This window comes from Somniosus microcephalus, chromosome 7 (genome assembly GCF_052327205.1).
Source record: "Somniosus microcephalus isolate GS21.2 chromosome 7, FLI_Smic_1.0, whole genome shotgun sequence".
NCBI lineage: Eukaryota > Metazoa > Chordata > Chondrichthyes > Squaliformes > Somniosidae > Somniosus > Somniosus microcephalus.
Genome location: NC_140993.1, coordinates 201,412,640 through 201,426,668, shown reverse-complemented (window position 1 = coordinate 201,426,668; position 14,029 = coordinate 201,412,640). Strand labels below are relative to the sequence as shown.

At 43.8% G+C, this 14,029-nt stretch overlaps 1 protein-coding gene across 1 annotated transcript in view; it reads right to left on the bottom strand.

Annotated features, from left to right (window-relative positions):
- The window catches only part of dscc1 (DNA replication and sister chromatid cohesion 1), a 50,888-nt gene that overhangs the window by 26,654 nt on the left and 10,205 nt on the right, over positions 1-14,029 (bottom strand). Inside the window, exons 3-5 of the mRNA XM_085993341.1 lie at positions 10,673-10,807; positions 9,855-9,945; positions 6,805-6,943 (exon numbers count right to left, since the gene is read on the bottom strand). Coding sequence (XP_085849467.1) covers positions 6,805-6,943; positions 9,855-9,945; positions 10,673-10,807 — 365 coding nt within the window. The remainder of the gene's footprint in view (positions 1-6,804; positions 6,944-9,854; positions 9,946-10,672; positions 10,808-14,029) is intronic.

The window sequence follows — 14,029 nt, the reverse complement described above, 5'->3', positions numbered from 1 at the left end:
CGGTGCAACTTTGAGTCTGTGAATCTCAATATATAGGTGTTCTGTGTGCAATTAAATTCAGTGTGAGGTCATCCACTTTGGACCCAAGAAAGATAGATCAGAGTATTTTCTAAATGGAGAGAAGCTAAGATCGGTGGAGGAGCAGAGAGATTTAGGGGTCCTAAAAGCTAGTGGACAAGTACACAAAATAATTTAAAAGGTTAATGGAATGGAACAGGTAGAAACAAGTACGACGTCATAAACAGCACTGCTCAAGAAGCTTCTTCTTAGCGTGCCAAGATTTTATCTTCTGAATTCAGTTAAAAAAGAATGACTAGATTTGACTTAATCAGCCTCCTCTTTCCGACTAATTTCCTCAGTCCTGCTCCCCCCACCTCATCCAAGCTACCACCTTTATCTGTGAGCCTACATGAGAGTTAGCAGGCTATTCTACCCAAGTGGCAGCACAGCAAGCCTGATCCTGGTGTCGCCCAATGTTCTCCGTCACACGGGATCATTTCAGCTTAACTGGCCTGGCGGGAAACTGACAGGACCGGGTGGAATGCTGGATTTACACCCCCACCGATATTACCCAATGGAGAGTAAAATCGGGCGAGGTGTAAAACCAGCCTTGCACCCGATCCCGTCAGTTTCCCCGCCAGGCGAGTCAGGATAAAATTGCTCCCACAGTTCCTACAAGGTTCACTGCATAACAATCAGAAGTGGATAATCTGCTGGTCAATTTTGCCCTCCTGTCTGGCTCAAAGGTCACTTGCTGTAACGCTTGGCTGAAATCAGCCAATTCAGCACAGACTAGGTAGTGAACAAAGCATGTATGTGGACTGTATGGCCCAGCTAGATGCTGGCTTAACCAACTCATAAGAACATAAGAACTTGAGAATTAGGAGCAGAAGTAGGCCATACGGCCCCTTGAGCCGGTTCTGTCATTCAATAAGATCATGGCTGACCTTCGACCTCAACTCCACTTTCCCGCCTGATCTCCATATCCCTGGATTCCCCTGAAGACCAAAAATCTATCTATCTCATCCTTGAATATAATCAACGATTCACAATTCACAGCACTTTGGGGTAGAGAATTCCAAAGATTCGCAACCCTCTGAGTGAAGAAATTTATCCTCATCTCAGTCTTAAATGGCCTACCCCTTATGCTGAGACTATGCCCTCTAGTTCTAGACTCTCCAGCCAGAGGAAACAACCTCTCAGCATCTACCCTGTCAATCCCCTTCAGAATCTTGTATGTTTCAATGAGATCACCTCTCATTCTTCTAAACTCCAGAGAGTATAGGCCCAATCTACTCGATCTCTCCTTATGGGACGGGCTTCACTTGGCCAGTGCTGGGACTAGAGTCCTGGCGGATCATATAACTAGGGCTGTAGAGAGGGCTTTAAATAAACTAGTGGGAGGGAGGTTCCTAGAGAGCAAATAATAAAAATGACAACAGAGAAGGTCATAGACTTAGGTAGCAGTGGGGAAATTGAAAACCAGAGCGTGTCAGGAAGGGGCAGGAGGTATGGAGTAAAAAGTAAAGTAATAAAAAGGGCAAAAGCAGGAACTAAGTGTCACAAAACATATTTGAAAGTTCTCTATCTGAAAGCACGTAGCATTCGTAACAAAATAGACGAGTTAATGGCACAAATAACTACATATGGGTATGATCTTGTGGCCATTACAGAAACATGGCTGCAGGGTGACAATGCCTGGGAATTAAACATACCAGGTTATTTAACGATCAGGAAGGACAGGCAGGAAGGAAGGGGAGGTGGGGTGGCTATGTTAATAAAGGAAGGAATCACTGCAATACAGAGAAATGATATTGGGTCAAAAGATCAGGATAATGAAACAGTTTGGGTGGAGGTAAGGAATAATAAGGGGGCGTAGTCTATAGGCCTCCGAACAGTTGCAACTCTGTTGGACAGAGTATCAATCAGGAAATAGTTGAGGCTTGTAATAAGGGAACATCTATAATTATGGGGGATTTTAACTATCAAATTAATTGGACAAATCAAATTGGGCAGGGCTGCCTTGAGGATGAGTTCATTGAGTGTATTAGGGATGGGTTTCTTGAGCAGTATGTAACTGAGCCGACCAGGGGGCAAGCAACCTTAGATCTGGTCCTGTGTAACGAGACAGGATTAATTTAAAATGTCCTAGTAAAGGATCCCCTTGGAATGAGTGACCATAACATGGTTGAATTCCATATTCAATTAGAGGGTGAGAAGGTTGGATCTCAAACAAGCGTGCTAAGCTTGAATAAAGGAGACTATGAAGGTATGAGAGCGGAATTGAGTAGAGTGGATTGGGAAAATAGATTGAAGTGTAAGACGATACATGATCAGTGGTGTACATTTAAGGAGTTATTTTACAACTTCCAAAAAATATATATTCCACTGAGAAGAAAAGGGTGTAAAAGAAAAGACAGCCATCCGTGGCTAAGTAAAGAAATTAAGGATAGTATTCGACTAAAAACAAGGGCATATAAGGTAGCCAAATCTAATGGGAGGATAGAGGATTGGGAAAACTTTAAAAGACAGCAAAAAGTAACAAAAAGATTGATTAAGAAAGGGAAGATAGATTATGAAAGTAAATTAGCAAAAAATATAAAAACAGATAGTAAGAGTTTTTATAGTTATATAAAAAGAAAAAGGGTGGCTAAAGTAAATGTTGGTCCCTTAGAGGATGAGACCGGGAAATTAATGGTGGGAAATATGGAGATGGCAAAAACACTGAATGAATATTTTGTATCAGTCTTTACAGTAGAAGACACTAAGAATATCCCAACACTGGACAAACAGGGGTCTAAAGGGGGGGAGGAGCTAAACACGATCAAAATCACTAAGGAAGTGGTACTCGGTAAAATAATGGGACTCAAGGCAGATAAATCACCTGGACCTGATGGCTTACATCCTAGGGTCTTGAGGGAAGTGGCAGTAGGGATTGTGGATGCATTGGTAATAATTTTCCAAAACTCCCTGGAATCAGCAAAGGCCCCGGCAGACTGGAAAACTGCTAATGTAACCCCCTTATTTAAAAAGGGTAGTAGGCAGAAGGCTGGAAACTATAGACCTGTTAGCCTAACATCTGTGGTTGGTAAAATGTTAGAGTCCATTATTAAGGAGACAGTAACGGGACATTTGGATAAACATAATTTAATAGGACAAACTCAGCATGGTTTCATGAAGGGGAAGTCATGTTTGACATGAACCCAAGATCCCGGTTGAGGCCGTCCTCATGGGTGCGGAACTTGGCTATCAGTTTCTGCTCTACGATTTTGCGTTGTCGTGTGTCTCGAAGGCCGCCTTGGAGAATGCTTACCCAAAGATCGGAGGCTGAATGTCCTTGACTGCTGAAGTGTTCCCCGACTGGGAGGGAACACTCATGCCTGGCGATTGTTGCGCGGTGTCCGTTCATCTGTTGTTGGTGTCTGCATGGTCTAGCCAAGTTCCGCACCCATGAGGACGGCCTCAACCGGGATCTTGGGTTCGTATCACGCTACATGTAACCCCACCTGACGTAGGGTCATCCAGACTCCAGTCATCGTTGGCTTGTTCTCTCTGCACAGATGCGGCCGGACCTGCTGTGATTTCCAGCAAAAAAAGTTTTTTGTCTGTTTTTTGTTTTTCATACAGACCCCAGCATCTGCAACATTTGACCCCTTGTGACCCCACCTCATTGTTCTTTGATGTAATGTTTTCCTGACTAACCTGTTTGGACACCATTCACACCTTTGATTGCTGTGATTATCTCTCTGCCGAGGTGTGATAAATGACAGTTAGAAAGATTACCTGTAATCATCTGGCATTATTCTCTGACTATATAAGCTGTGTCTTTATGCATCTCTCCACTTCACCTGACGAAGGAGCAGCGCTCCGAAAGCTTGTGATTTCAAATAAAACTGTTGGACTATAACCTGGTGTTGTGTGACTTCTTACATTTGTCCACCCCAGTCCAACACCGGCATCTCTACACCTTAATTACTTCAAGTTCCTCAGTCTCATTAGCCCCTTGGTTCCGCACTATATTTAATCTGCCTTTTGTGTCTTCTACTGTGAAGACAGATACAAAATATTTGTTTAAAGTCTCTGCCATTTACTTACTCCCCATTATAATTTCTCCAACTTAGCCTCTAAGGGACCAACATTTACTTTTCCTACTCTCTTCCTTTTTACATACTTGTAGAAGCTCTTATAATCTGTTTTTATATTTGTTACTAGTTTACTCTCATTCTATTTTCTCCCGTATCAATTTTTTGGTCATTCTTTGCTGGTTTCTAAAGCTCTCCCAACCCTCAGGCTTAGTACTATTCTTTGCAACATTATAAGCCTCTTCTTTTAATCTAATATACTATCCCTAACTCCTTTTGTAAGCCACGAAGCGATCACTTTTCTTGTGGAGTTTTTATTTCTCAATGGAATGTATATTGAGAATTTTGGAATATTTCTTTAAATGTTTTCCACTGCTTACCTATCGATATTACTATTCCACTCATTATTTTTAGTTTAAAATATCCTTGAAACAAACATATTAATCTTTATTTTCCTAATTATTTTAATTAGCTTTGTCTGTTTGCATAACAGTAATCTATATCTAGAGACCATTATAACTTTTAATGTTAGAGGGGCTCACCTCCTGATACCCCAGCTTTTCCACTACCTACAGGATACAAGTCAGGATTATGTAGAAATCTCTCCCCTTGCCTCGATGGTTGCAGCTGCAACAACACTCAAGAAACTCAACACCATCCGGGACAAAGCAGACCTTGTGTTTAGTACTTCATCCACTAGCTAAACATCCATGCCCTCCACCACTTTATACCAAGGCTAATTGAATGTTGGCCTTTATCTCTAGGGGACTGGAATACAAAAGGAGTAGAAGTTATGATCGTTACATAAAGCTCTAGTTAGACCCCATCAGGAGTACAGTCTTCAGTTCTGGGCACTGCACCTCAGAAAGGATATATTGTCTTAGAGAGGGTGCAGTGCAGATTCACCTGAATGATACAACAGCAACAACTAGCATTTATATAGTGCCTTTTAACGTAGTGCTTTGGAATAGTCAAGTCTCGAAGTAACAAAGGCATGGATGAGGGTTTCAGCAGCAAATGAGCTGAGACAGGGGCGGAGGCCAGTGATGTTATGGAGGTGGAAGTGATGGCACGAGTATATGGTCGGAAGCTCACCTTGGAGTCAAATACGACACCACGATTGCGAACAGTCCTCAGACAGTTGCTAGGGAGAAGGGTGGAGTCGATGGCTAGGGAATGGAGTTTGTGGCGAGGACCGAAGATAATGCCTTCGGTCTTCCCAGTATTTAGTTGGAGGAAATTTCTGCTCATCCAGTACTGGATGTTGGAAAAGCAGTCCGACAATTTAGAGACAGTGGAAGGGTCGAGAGAGGTTAAAAGGGTTAAATTATGAGGACAGGTTGCATAGACTAAGCTTACATTTCCTTGAGTATAGAAGATTAAGGGGTGATCGAATTGAGGGGCTTAAGGTGATTAAAGGATAATATATAGAGTAGATAGAGAGAAACTATTTCCTCTGGTGGGAGAGTCCAGAACAAGGGGGTATAACTTTAAAATTAGAGCTAGGCAGTTCAAGGGTGATGTCAGGAAGCACTTCTTTACACAAAGGGTAGTGGAAATCTGGAACCATTCCCACCCCATGCCCCCCAAAATGCTGTTGAGGCTAGGTCAATTGAAAATTTAAAAACGGAGATTGATAGGTTTTTGTTAGGCACGGATAGTAAGCATTACAGAACCAAGGCGGGCAGATGGAATTAAGATGCAGATCAATTATGATCTAATTGAATGGCAGAACAGGCTCGAGGGGCTGAATGGCCTACTCCTGTTCCTATATTTCCATGTTCCTAGCAGTGCCACGTAGTGTTCTTTATATTAAACATACTGTCAGGGTTAGGGTGAAGATGGCGTGGCGGGGAGTGCGGTGGGGGGGGGGGGGGGGAAGGGGACAAGGAAAAGGGACAATTTACTCTGGGTTTCTATTGCATATAGAGTGAGAATTTGGCCTCTTATTCTGAATGCGACCATTACAGCTAAGTAATATCACTTGTTACCCTGCATTTAGTTGCAATTTCATGATTAGTCTCTTAAAATTTGTAAAATTTTGAGGACTTTTATTAATCAGTGTTGCAGGTGCAGTTGTTTAAATGAAACAATCTGAGCAAAACAATCACTAGCATTTAACTTTGGGCTGGTAGAAAGTCACAAGTTCTGAAAGGAAAATTAATGACAGCTCAGCAATGATCATTGAGATCAACAGTGAAGCAATCACCATTTCCACAATGCAATGAAGAGGATACCATTGAGTGAGCCAGGAATACGCCCTGCTGTTCTTTGTATATTTAACTGTTAACTCTTCCAATACCAGAGGAGACTTTATTGATCAACTAAAATAGAAATTTGAGTCACTGGCATTGGAAGAGTTTAAACAGTATCCTTTCCAACTATAACATGCTAGGAGAAATGAGTACTATCTGTTTTTAACTTTCAAGACTCCCCCTGTGATTTTTTTTTTAAAGAAAATATCAAATACATCTATAAAATACACACGCACTTATCAACAATCAATGAGTCATCGACAAGTTCCACACTGCCCAATTAAAACCAAGAACAACAGATGCAGGACAAGGCATTTTTTTACACTATGAACTGAAGCACAGCCTTGAAATTCTGTGCCAAATTTCATGGACGCGCCAGAACCAAAAACAAATCATCTTTCACCAACAGTAAAATTGGTTTCAGCCATCATCACCAATGGTTTATTTGCACCGTAACTGTCACTCACCTTGGTTCAAGAAGTTCCAGTTCTTGTAAACAAATATTTAGAGGAATGTTACTGAAAGACCAAGACTCTGAATCGACCAACTGGGTCACGTGGCTCAGGAGCTTCATTTCATAATCAAATTCCAGAATTCTCCAGTACCCTAAATTGGGGAAGGAAGGATATGGGAAGTATAAAAACAGATGATTCCTCCGTGAAGACATAAGTGTACAGCTTGCTATTTTAGTCACAAACTTGTGACTGATATTCTGGCTTGCTAGCAGTAACAGACACCATTCTATTCAGATTTCAACTAAATGAGGCACATCAGTGGGTATTCAGCTTTTTCCAGGCAAACTTAACTCACCAATGAAACATATACCCGGGGGTGCTACAACAGTGATGAACATCTGCATACAGAATCACATAAACCAGAGAGCTCAGACGTCAAACAAAAACAGCAAAGTTCAAGCAGTTAATCAAGGTAATCTCAGGTCCCTTACATTACTCTTGAAACAATATATTTTACATAAAATAATCTATTTAAGATGAAATCGGTCATAACCTTACAGAAGGTATTATGGCCAACAAGCAGACAGTGGGTCCATGAGGTACCAAGACATTCTAATAATCTTCAGCAATGTAATCACTTGACTGACAGAAGGGTCATACCAGGACTTGTTTATGCATTGAACATAATTATTCCTTGTATAGAACTGTCAGTTGAATGTCACACACTGTGACCAAACAACTGAATGTCACACACTGTGACCAAACAACTGAATGTCACACACTGTGACCAAACAACTGAATGTCACACGCTGTGACCAAACAACTGAAGGTTAATGTTTCTGTTAGGCAGGATTAAAGGCTTCAACATTCATCACTGAATATACAGTACTACAGGGAGAATCAGATGACCTCAAACCATGATTACAAAGCTCAGTTTATCAACATCATCTGATCTCTGAGATGCATTATGCTGAGTTTTTGTTTCACAGTTTGATCCCCTAATCAGTCCTGTCTAAAAGTTAGCAACTCATACTTGGGTACAGTTCCAAAAACAAGAGCAGCTTTCCAGCCACTCACCCAAGTGAGCATTCTTCATATACAAGCCTAGTGAACATTGGCTGGTTATTCTACTGTGGGGAGTGGAACAACACTGCCAATTCTCTTCTCATCCAACATCCACACACATGCACTTTCCAGCAGGAATCACTGAAGAGTGACCAGAAGAGGCGCCCTTGGCTAACTTCTCCCCTAGCACCCCCACTGTTGGCCCAGCTGAGATTACCTAACCTCGACAGACAACAGATTGAATCTGGGACCTTTGCAGTCTCGATGGTTCAGTAATACACCATGCAGTGCAATTATCAACGGAGTCATCGGTGCTACTCTTGATACACAGGTCTTCAGCAGCATAGCTAGGATGTTGTCAAAGGCCCATAGCCTTTGCTGTGTCCAGCACACTCAGCTGTCAAGTGGACTGAAATGAATTGGCTGGACAATGGAAACTATGAAGATGTGAACCTGGGACCTACTGGTGTCGACAGCTTAGCACTATACAGGAAACTTTGTGCTATCTGGCACCGACGGGACCGAGCTGTTGCCGTCCCATCAAAACTGCCGGACAAACCAGCGCTAATGTTGAAACATACAGAGATTTTGAGCTCCGTATCTGGCAACAAACCCTGTGCTTCTAAACAGTCGGCCATACCTTGCAAGCGTCTCTGTAGCTTAGCAACAGCTTCAGCGAGACCTTGCAGAGCCTGACTGGTGAAAAAAAATCAACGAAAAGAAAAAAAACCTAAAACGGCTCCTGATTTTTGCCGGTGGTTTCCTGTACTGTGTTTGAGGCATACAGCAAGGCAGGTATCACTGCTGCTCTGTAGACCACGAGCTTAGTGCCGAATTTGTGGTCCTGGTCTTCAAACACTCTTCCTCAGGCGACCACAGGCTGCACTGGCACACTGAAGGCGGTGTTGGACTTTGTCATTGACGTCTGCCCTTGTTGACAGTAGGCTCCAGAGGTATGGAAAGTGGTCCACGTTGTCCAAGGCCTTGTCGTGGGTTTTGATAATCGGGGGGCAGTACTGTGTGGCGGGGGCAGGTTGGTAGAGGACCTTTGTCTTACGGATGTTTAGTGTAAGGCCCATGCTCTCGTACGCTTCGGTGAAGGTGTTGACGATGGTTTGGAGTTCAACCTCAGAGTGAGCGCAGACGCAAGCTCACTCAGAGACATGGACCATGTACAGCAGGCACCTCAAAGCACTGGAGAGGTACCACCAACGCTGCCTCCGCAAGATCCTGCAAATCCATCGGCAGGATAGGCGCACCAACATCAGTGTTCTCGCTCAGGCCAACATCGAAGCTTTGATCACGCTTGATCAGCACCGATGGATGGGTCACATTGTCCGCATGCCCAATACAAGACTCCCAAAACAAGCGCTCTACTCGGAGCAAGAGAGCCCTAGGTGAGCAGAGGAAATGCTTCAAGGACACCCTCAAAGCCTCCTTGAAAAAGTGCAACATCCCCACTGACACCTGGGAATCCCTGGCCGAAGACAGCACAAAGTGGAGGAGGAGCATCTGGGAAGGCGCCAAACACCTCGAGTCTCTTCGCCGGGAGCAAGTGGAAGCCAAGCGCAAGCAGCGCAAGTCAACCCAAGCACCCCACCCACCCGCCCCTTCAACCACCGTCTGCCCCACCTGTGACAGAGACTGTAGGTCCCGCGTTGGACTCATCAGTCACCTGAGAACTCATTTTTAGTGTGGAAGCAAGTCATCCTCGGTTCCGAGGGACTGCCTAAGAAGAAGATACTGTGTTTACCTACTGGGTGAGCAGAGGGCTTGGCATCTTATTTTTAAAGTGGTGATTTGGAGACACCAAGGTTGGATTTGTGCAGGGGTTTCGCACACTGATCCACCGGAAGTTCAACGCAGGAGCGAATAGACATAGGAAAAACAGCATTTACACCGTTTTTCACAGCTCTATGTCGAAGTTACGGCAGACGAGCAGAACTCCCCCCATGGAAATTCACCCTTGTGTGTCACGCTCCACTCTTCCAATTTACCTTCAATCCTGTATGCATGTATCAGCTGTAACTGCTGCATTATTTCCCATTCACTGGCTTGAATACTTTCCATTAAATCCTCCTTTGTATACTGCAACACAAAGAAAAGAGCAATACCAATCAAAAGACAATCATAACAGATTATAAATTTACTAAATTATGGATAAGAAAAATATTGACTCCACAGATGCAGTTTTAATTATCTCAGGAGTTGGAGTGTTGCTGTAAAGTGGCACTGAGTGCAGCTCAAAAATCAAAGAAAGAATCATCTTATAGATTGCTCTCTCTCTCTACCCTTTTGCCGCCTAACGGTTCACTAACAGAGCCGGAGAGCTGATCACCTGCCTACCCATCAAACCAATAGTGGCATTGGTCCCAGGCAGATTTTGAGCGTGGAGGAGAGGGGCTTGGAATGAGGATTGACACCTTCCAATAAGATTATATCTCACAAGGACCCTCGATTATAATATTAACTTTATTGTAAGCACGAAAATGTGATTATTATTTTCCATGTTGTAGATAATCTTTGGCTTGTGAGGAAGTTCCAAGTTATGGAGCTTTGGCACATATGACTGAAGATCAACACGTCACCCTCGATGGCTCAGCAGGTTTGTCCCCATACAGTCCAGGAGGGTCCCAGGTTTAGCCCATGGTCTGGGTTGAGTTAGCTGATCTCAAACTGGGCAGCATTAAGCCCGCTACAATTGGCCTCAGCATCGCTGGGTTGAGGGATGGGTAAAATCAACAAGATATTCTAGTTAGAAATCCAGAGTTAAAATACATTAGTCCAAAAAGTAGTAACGATATGTGGACAATACCTTCGGATAATTTGAAAATCTTTCTTTCTCACTAGAAGGTCCCTCATATTTGTTTTCCATTAGAAGATTCTTTAGCTTCTTCAATTTGGGTCGAGATCTTTTCACCTCCCAGTAGCTTTTAGCAAAACCGTAAATCTGTACAAATCAGAACATATTCAATTAAAGTAAACATTATTATGGCATTTGGAAATCTTTTACAAAGCTGGTTGGGGTTGAATTATGAAGATATGCAATCTCAGTTTGGTTTGAGGGCAATTTGTACCATTTCTGAAAGTTTTTCGTATTTAAACCAATAACAAGGGATCCACTGACACTTTTTATTTTACTTTTTAAAAACACAATCTGCACTTTTTTACCCATTTACTTGCTCAAAAATGCCTCCACAGCCAAGTATTTTGTCAAGCCAGCAGGGTGGCCCCTAGGGTCTGTCTGCCTTTCTTCCGCCATATTCCCAGGCCACAGGAAACTTCTCCTATCAGATTTTCCATGCTTCCCTCTGCCTCCGCTATTCTGCTGTAACCATTTACACCTCCTCTGAACCCATCTTTTGTTTCTATACTTGTCTAATTTAAGTCTTGTACCATCATTACTTGTTATTTAATCACTCCTGCCCTCCATCCTATCACAAATCTCTCCCTTTTGTTCTTTTCCTGCCCCTTTTCCCTGCCTCTGAACTTGCTTCAAAGCTGTTCATATCCAACATCTTCCAGTTCTGTTGAAAGGTCATCTCGCCACAGATGCTGCCTGACCTGCTGAGTATTTATGGCATTTTTTGTTTTTACTTCAGATTTCCAGCATCCACAGTATTTTGCTTGTTTCCATTTACTCTGTCTTGTCCCTTCATAACTTTAAACACTTCTATCAAATAACCCTGTAATCTCCTCTGTTCTAATGAAATAGCCCCAATTTTTCAAGTCTTCCTTTGTATTGATATTTCCACATTCCAAGCAGCATCCTAGGGAATCTACACTGTAACTTCATGATGTCCCCAACATCCTTCCTACAGTGTAGAGCCCTGAACTGCACACGTTGCTCCAACTGTGGTCTTAGTGAGGTTTTATAGATTTACCACATATCTGAACTTTTATATTCTATACCTCGTGCCCAGTATTCCGTTAGTTTTCTTTATGGCTTAGTACTTAAAAAAAAAAAAATTGTTCCTGGGAAGTGGGCGTTGCTGGCAAGGTCAGCATTTACTGCCCATCCCCACTTGCCCTTGAGAAGGTGGTGGTGAACCACCATCTTGAACCGCTGCAGTCCATGTGGTGAAGGTACTCCCACAGTGCTGTGAGGGAAGGAGTTCCAGGATTTTGACCCAGCGACGATGAAGGAACGGTGATATATTTCCAAGTCAGGATGTGTATGACTTGGAGGTGATGGTGTTCCCATGCACCGACTGCCCTTGTCCCTGTCCTTCTAGGTGGTAGAGGTTGCGGGTCTGGGAGGTGCTTTCGAAGAAGCATTGACGAGTTGCTGCAGTGCATCTTATAGAAGGTACACAGTGCGCCGGTGGTGGAGGGAGTGAATGTTTAAGGTGGTGGATGGGGTGCCAATCAAGCGGGCTGCTTTGTCCTGGATGGTGTTGAGCTTCTGGAGTGTTGTTGGAGCTGCACTCATCCAGGCAAGTGGAGAGCATCACACTCTTGACTTGCGCCTTGTAGATGGTGGAAAGGCTTTGGGGAGTCAGGAGGCGAGTCACTCGCCGCAGAATACCCAGTCTCTGATCTGCTCTTGTAGCCACAGTATTTATGTGGCTGGTCTAGTAATTTTCTGATCAATGGTGACCCCCATGATGTTGATGGTGGGAGATTTGACAATGGTAATGCCATTGAATGTCAAGGGGCTGTGGTTAAACTCTCTCTTGTTGGAGATAGTCATTGCCTGGTACTTCTGTGGCGTGAATGTTACTTGACAATTATCAGCCCAAGCCTGAACGTTGTCCAGATCTTGCTGCATGCAGGTATGGACTGCTTCAGTATCTGAGGAGTTGCGAATGGAACTGAACACTGTGCAATCATCAGCGAACATCCCCACTCCTGTCCTTATGATGGAGGGAAGGTAAAGCAGCTGAAGATGGTTGCGCCTAGGACACTGCCCTGAGGAACTCCTGCAGCGATCTCCTGGGGCCGAGATGATTGGCCTCCAACAACCATCTTCCTTTGTGCTAACCAGCTAGTGGAGAGTATTTCCCTGATTCCCATTGACTTCAGTTTTACTGGGGTTCCTTGATGCCACACTCGATCAAATACTGCCTTGATGTCAAGGGCAGTCACTCTCACATCATCTCCAGAATCCAGCTCTTTTCTCCATGTTTGGACCAAGGCTATAATGATGTCTGGAGCCGAGTGGTCATGGCGGAACCCAAACTGAACATCGGTGAACAGGTTATTGGTGAGTAAGTTCCACTTGATAGCACTGTCGACAAAACCTTCCATCACTTTGCTGATGATTGAGAGTAGACTGATGGGGCAGTAATTGGCTGGATTGGATTTGTCCTGCTTTTTGTTGACAGGACATAACTGGGCAATTTTCCACATTGTCGGGTAGTTGCCAGTGTTGTAGCTGTACTGGAACAGCTTGGCTGGAGGCGCAGCTAGTTCTGGAGCACAAGTCTTCAGCACAACAGCCAGGATGTTGTCGGGGCCCATAGCCTTTGCTGTATCCAGGGCGTTCAGCCGTTTCTTGAGATCACGTGGAGTGAATCAAATTGGCGGACGACTGGCTTCTGTGATGGTGGGGACCTCAGGAGGAGTTCAAGATGGTTCATTGACTTGGTACTTCTGGCTGAAGATGGTTGTGAACGTTTCAGCCTTGTCTTTTGCACTTGCGTGCTGGGCTCCTCCACCATTGAGGATGGGGATGTTCATGGAGCCTCATCCTCCTGTTAGTTGTTTAAATGAGTTTTTTGATGAGGTAACACAGAGGGTTGAGAAGGGCAATGCTGTTGACGTGGTGTATATGGACTTCCAAAAAGCGTTTGATAAAGTGCCACATAATAGGCTTTCCCAGCGAAGTTGAAGCCTATGGAATAAAAGGGACAGTGGCAGCATGGATACAAAATTGGCTGAGTGACAGGAAACAGAGCGTAGTGGTGAATGGTTGTTTTTTGGACTGGAGGAAGGTATACAGTGGTGTTCCCTAGGGGTCGGTACTAGGACCACTGCTTTTCTTGATATATATTAATGACTTCGACTTGGGAGTACAGGGCACAGTTTCAAAATTTGCAGTGGACACAAAACTTGGAAGTATAGTGAACAGTGAGGAGGGTAGTGATAGACTTCAGGGAGACATAGACAGGCTGGTGAGATGGGCGGACACGTGGCAGATGAAATTTAACGCAAAAAAGTGCGAAGTGAT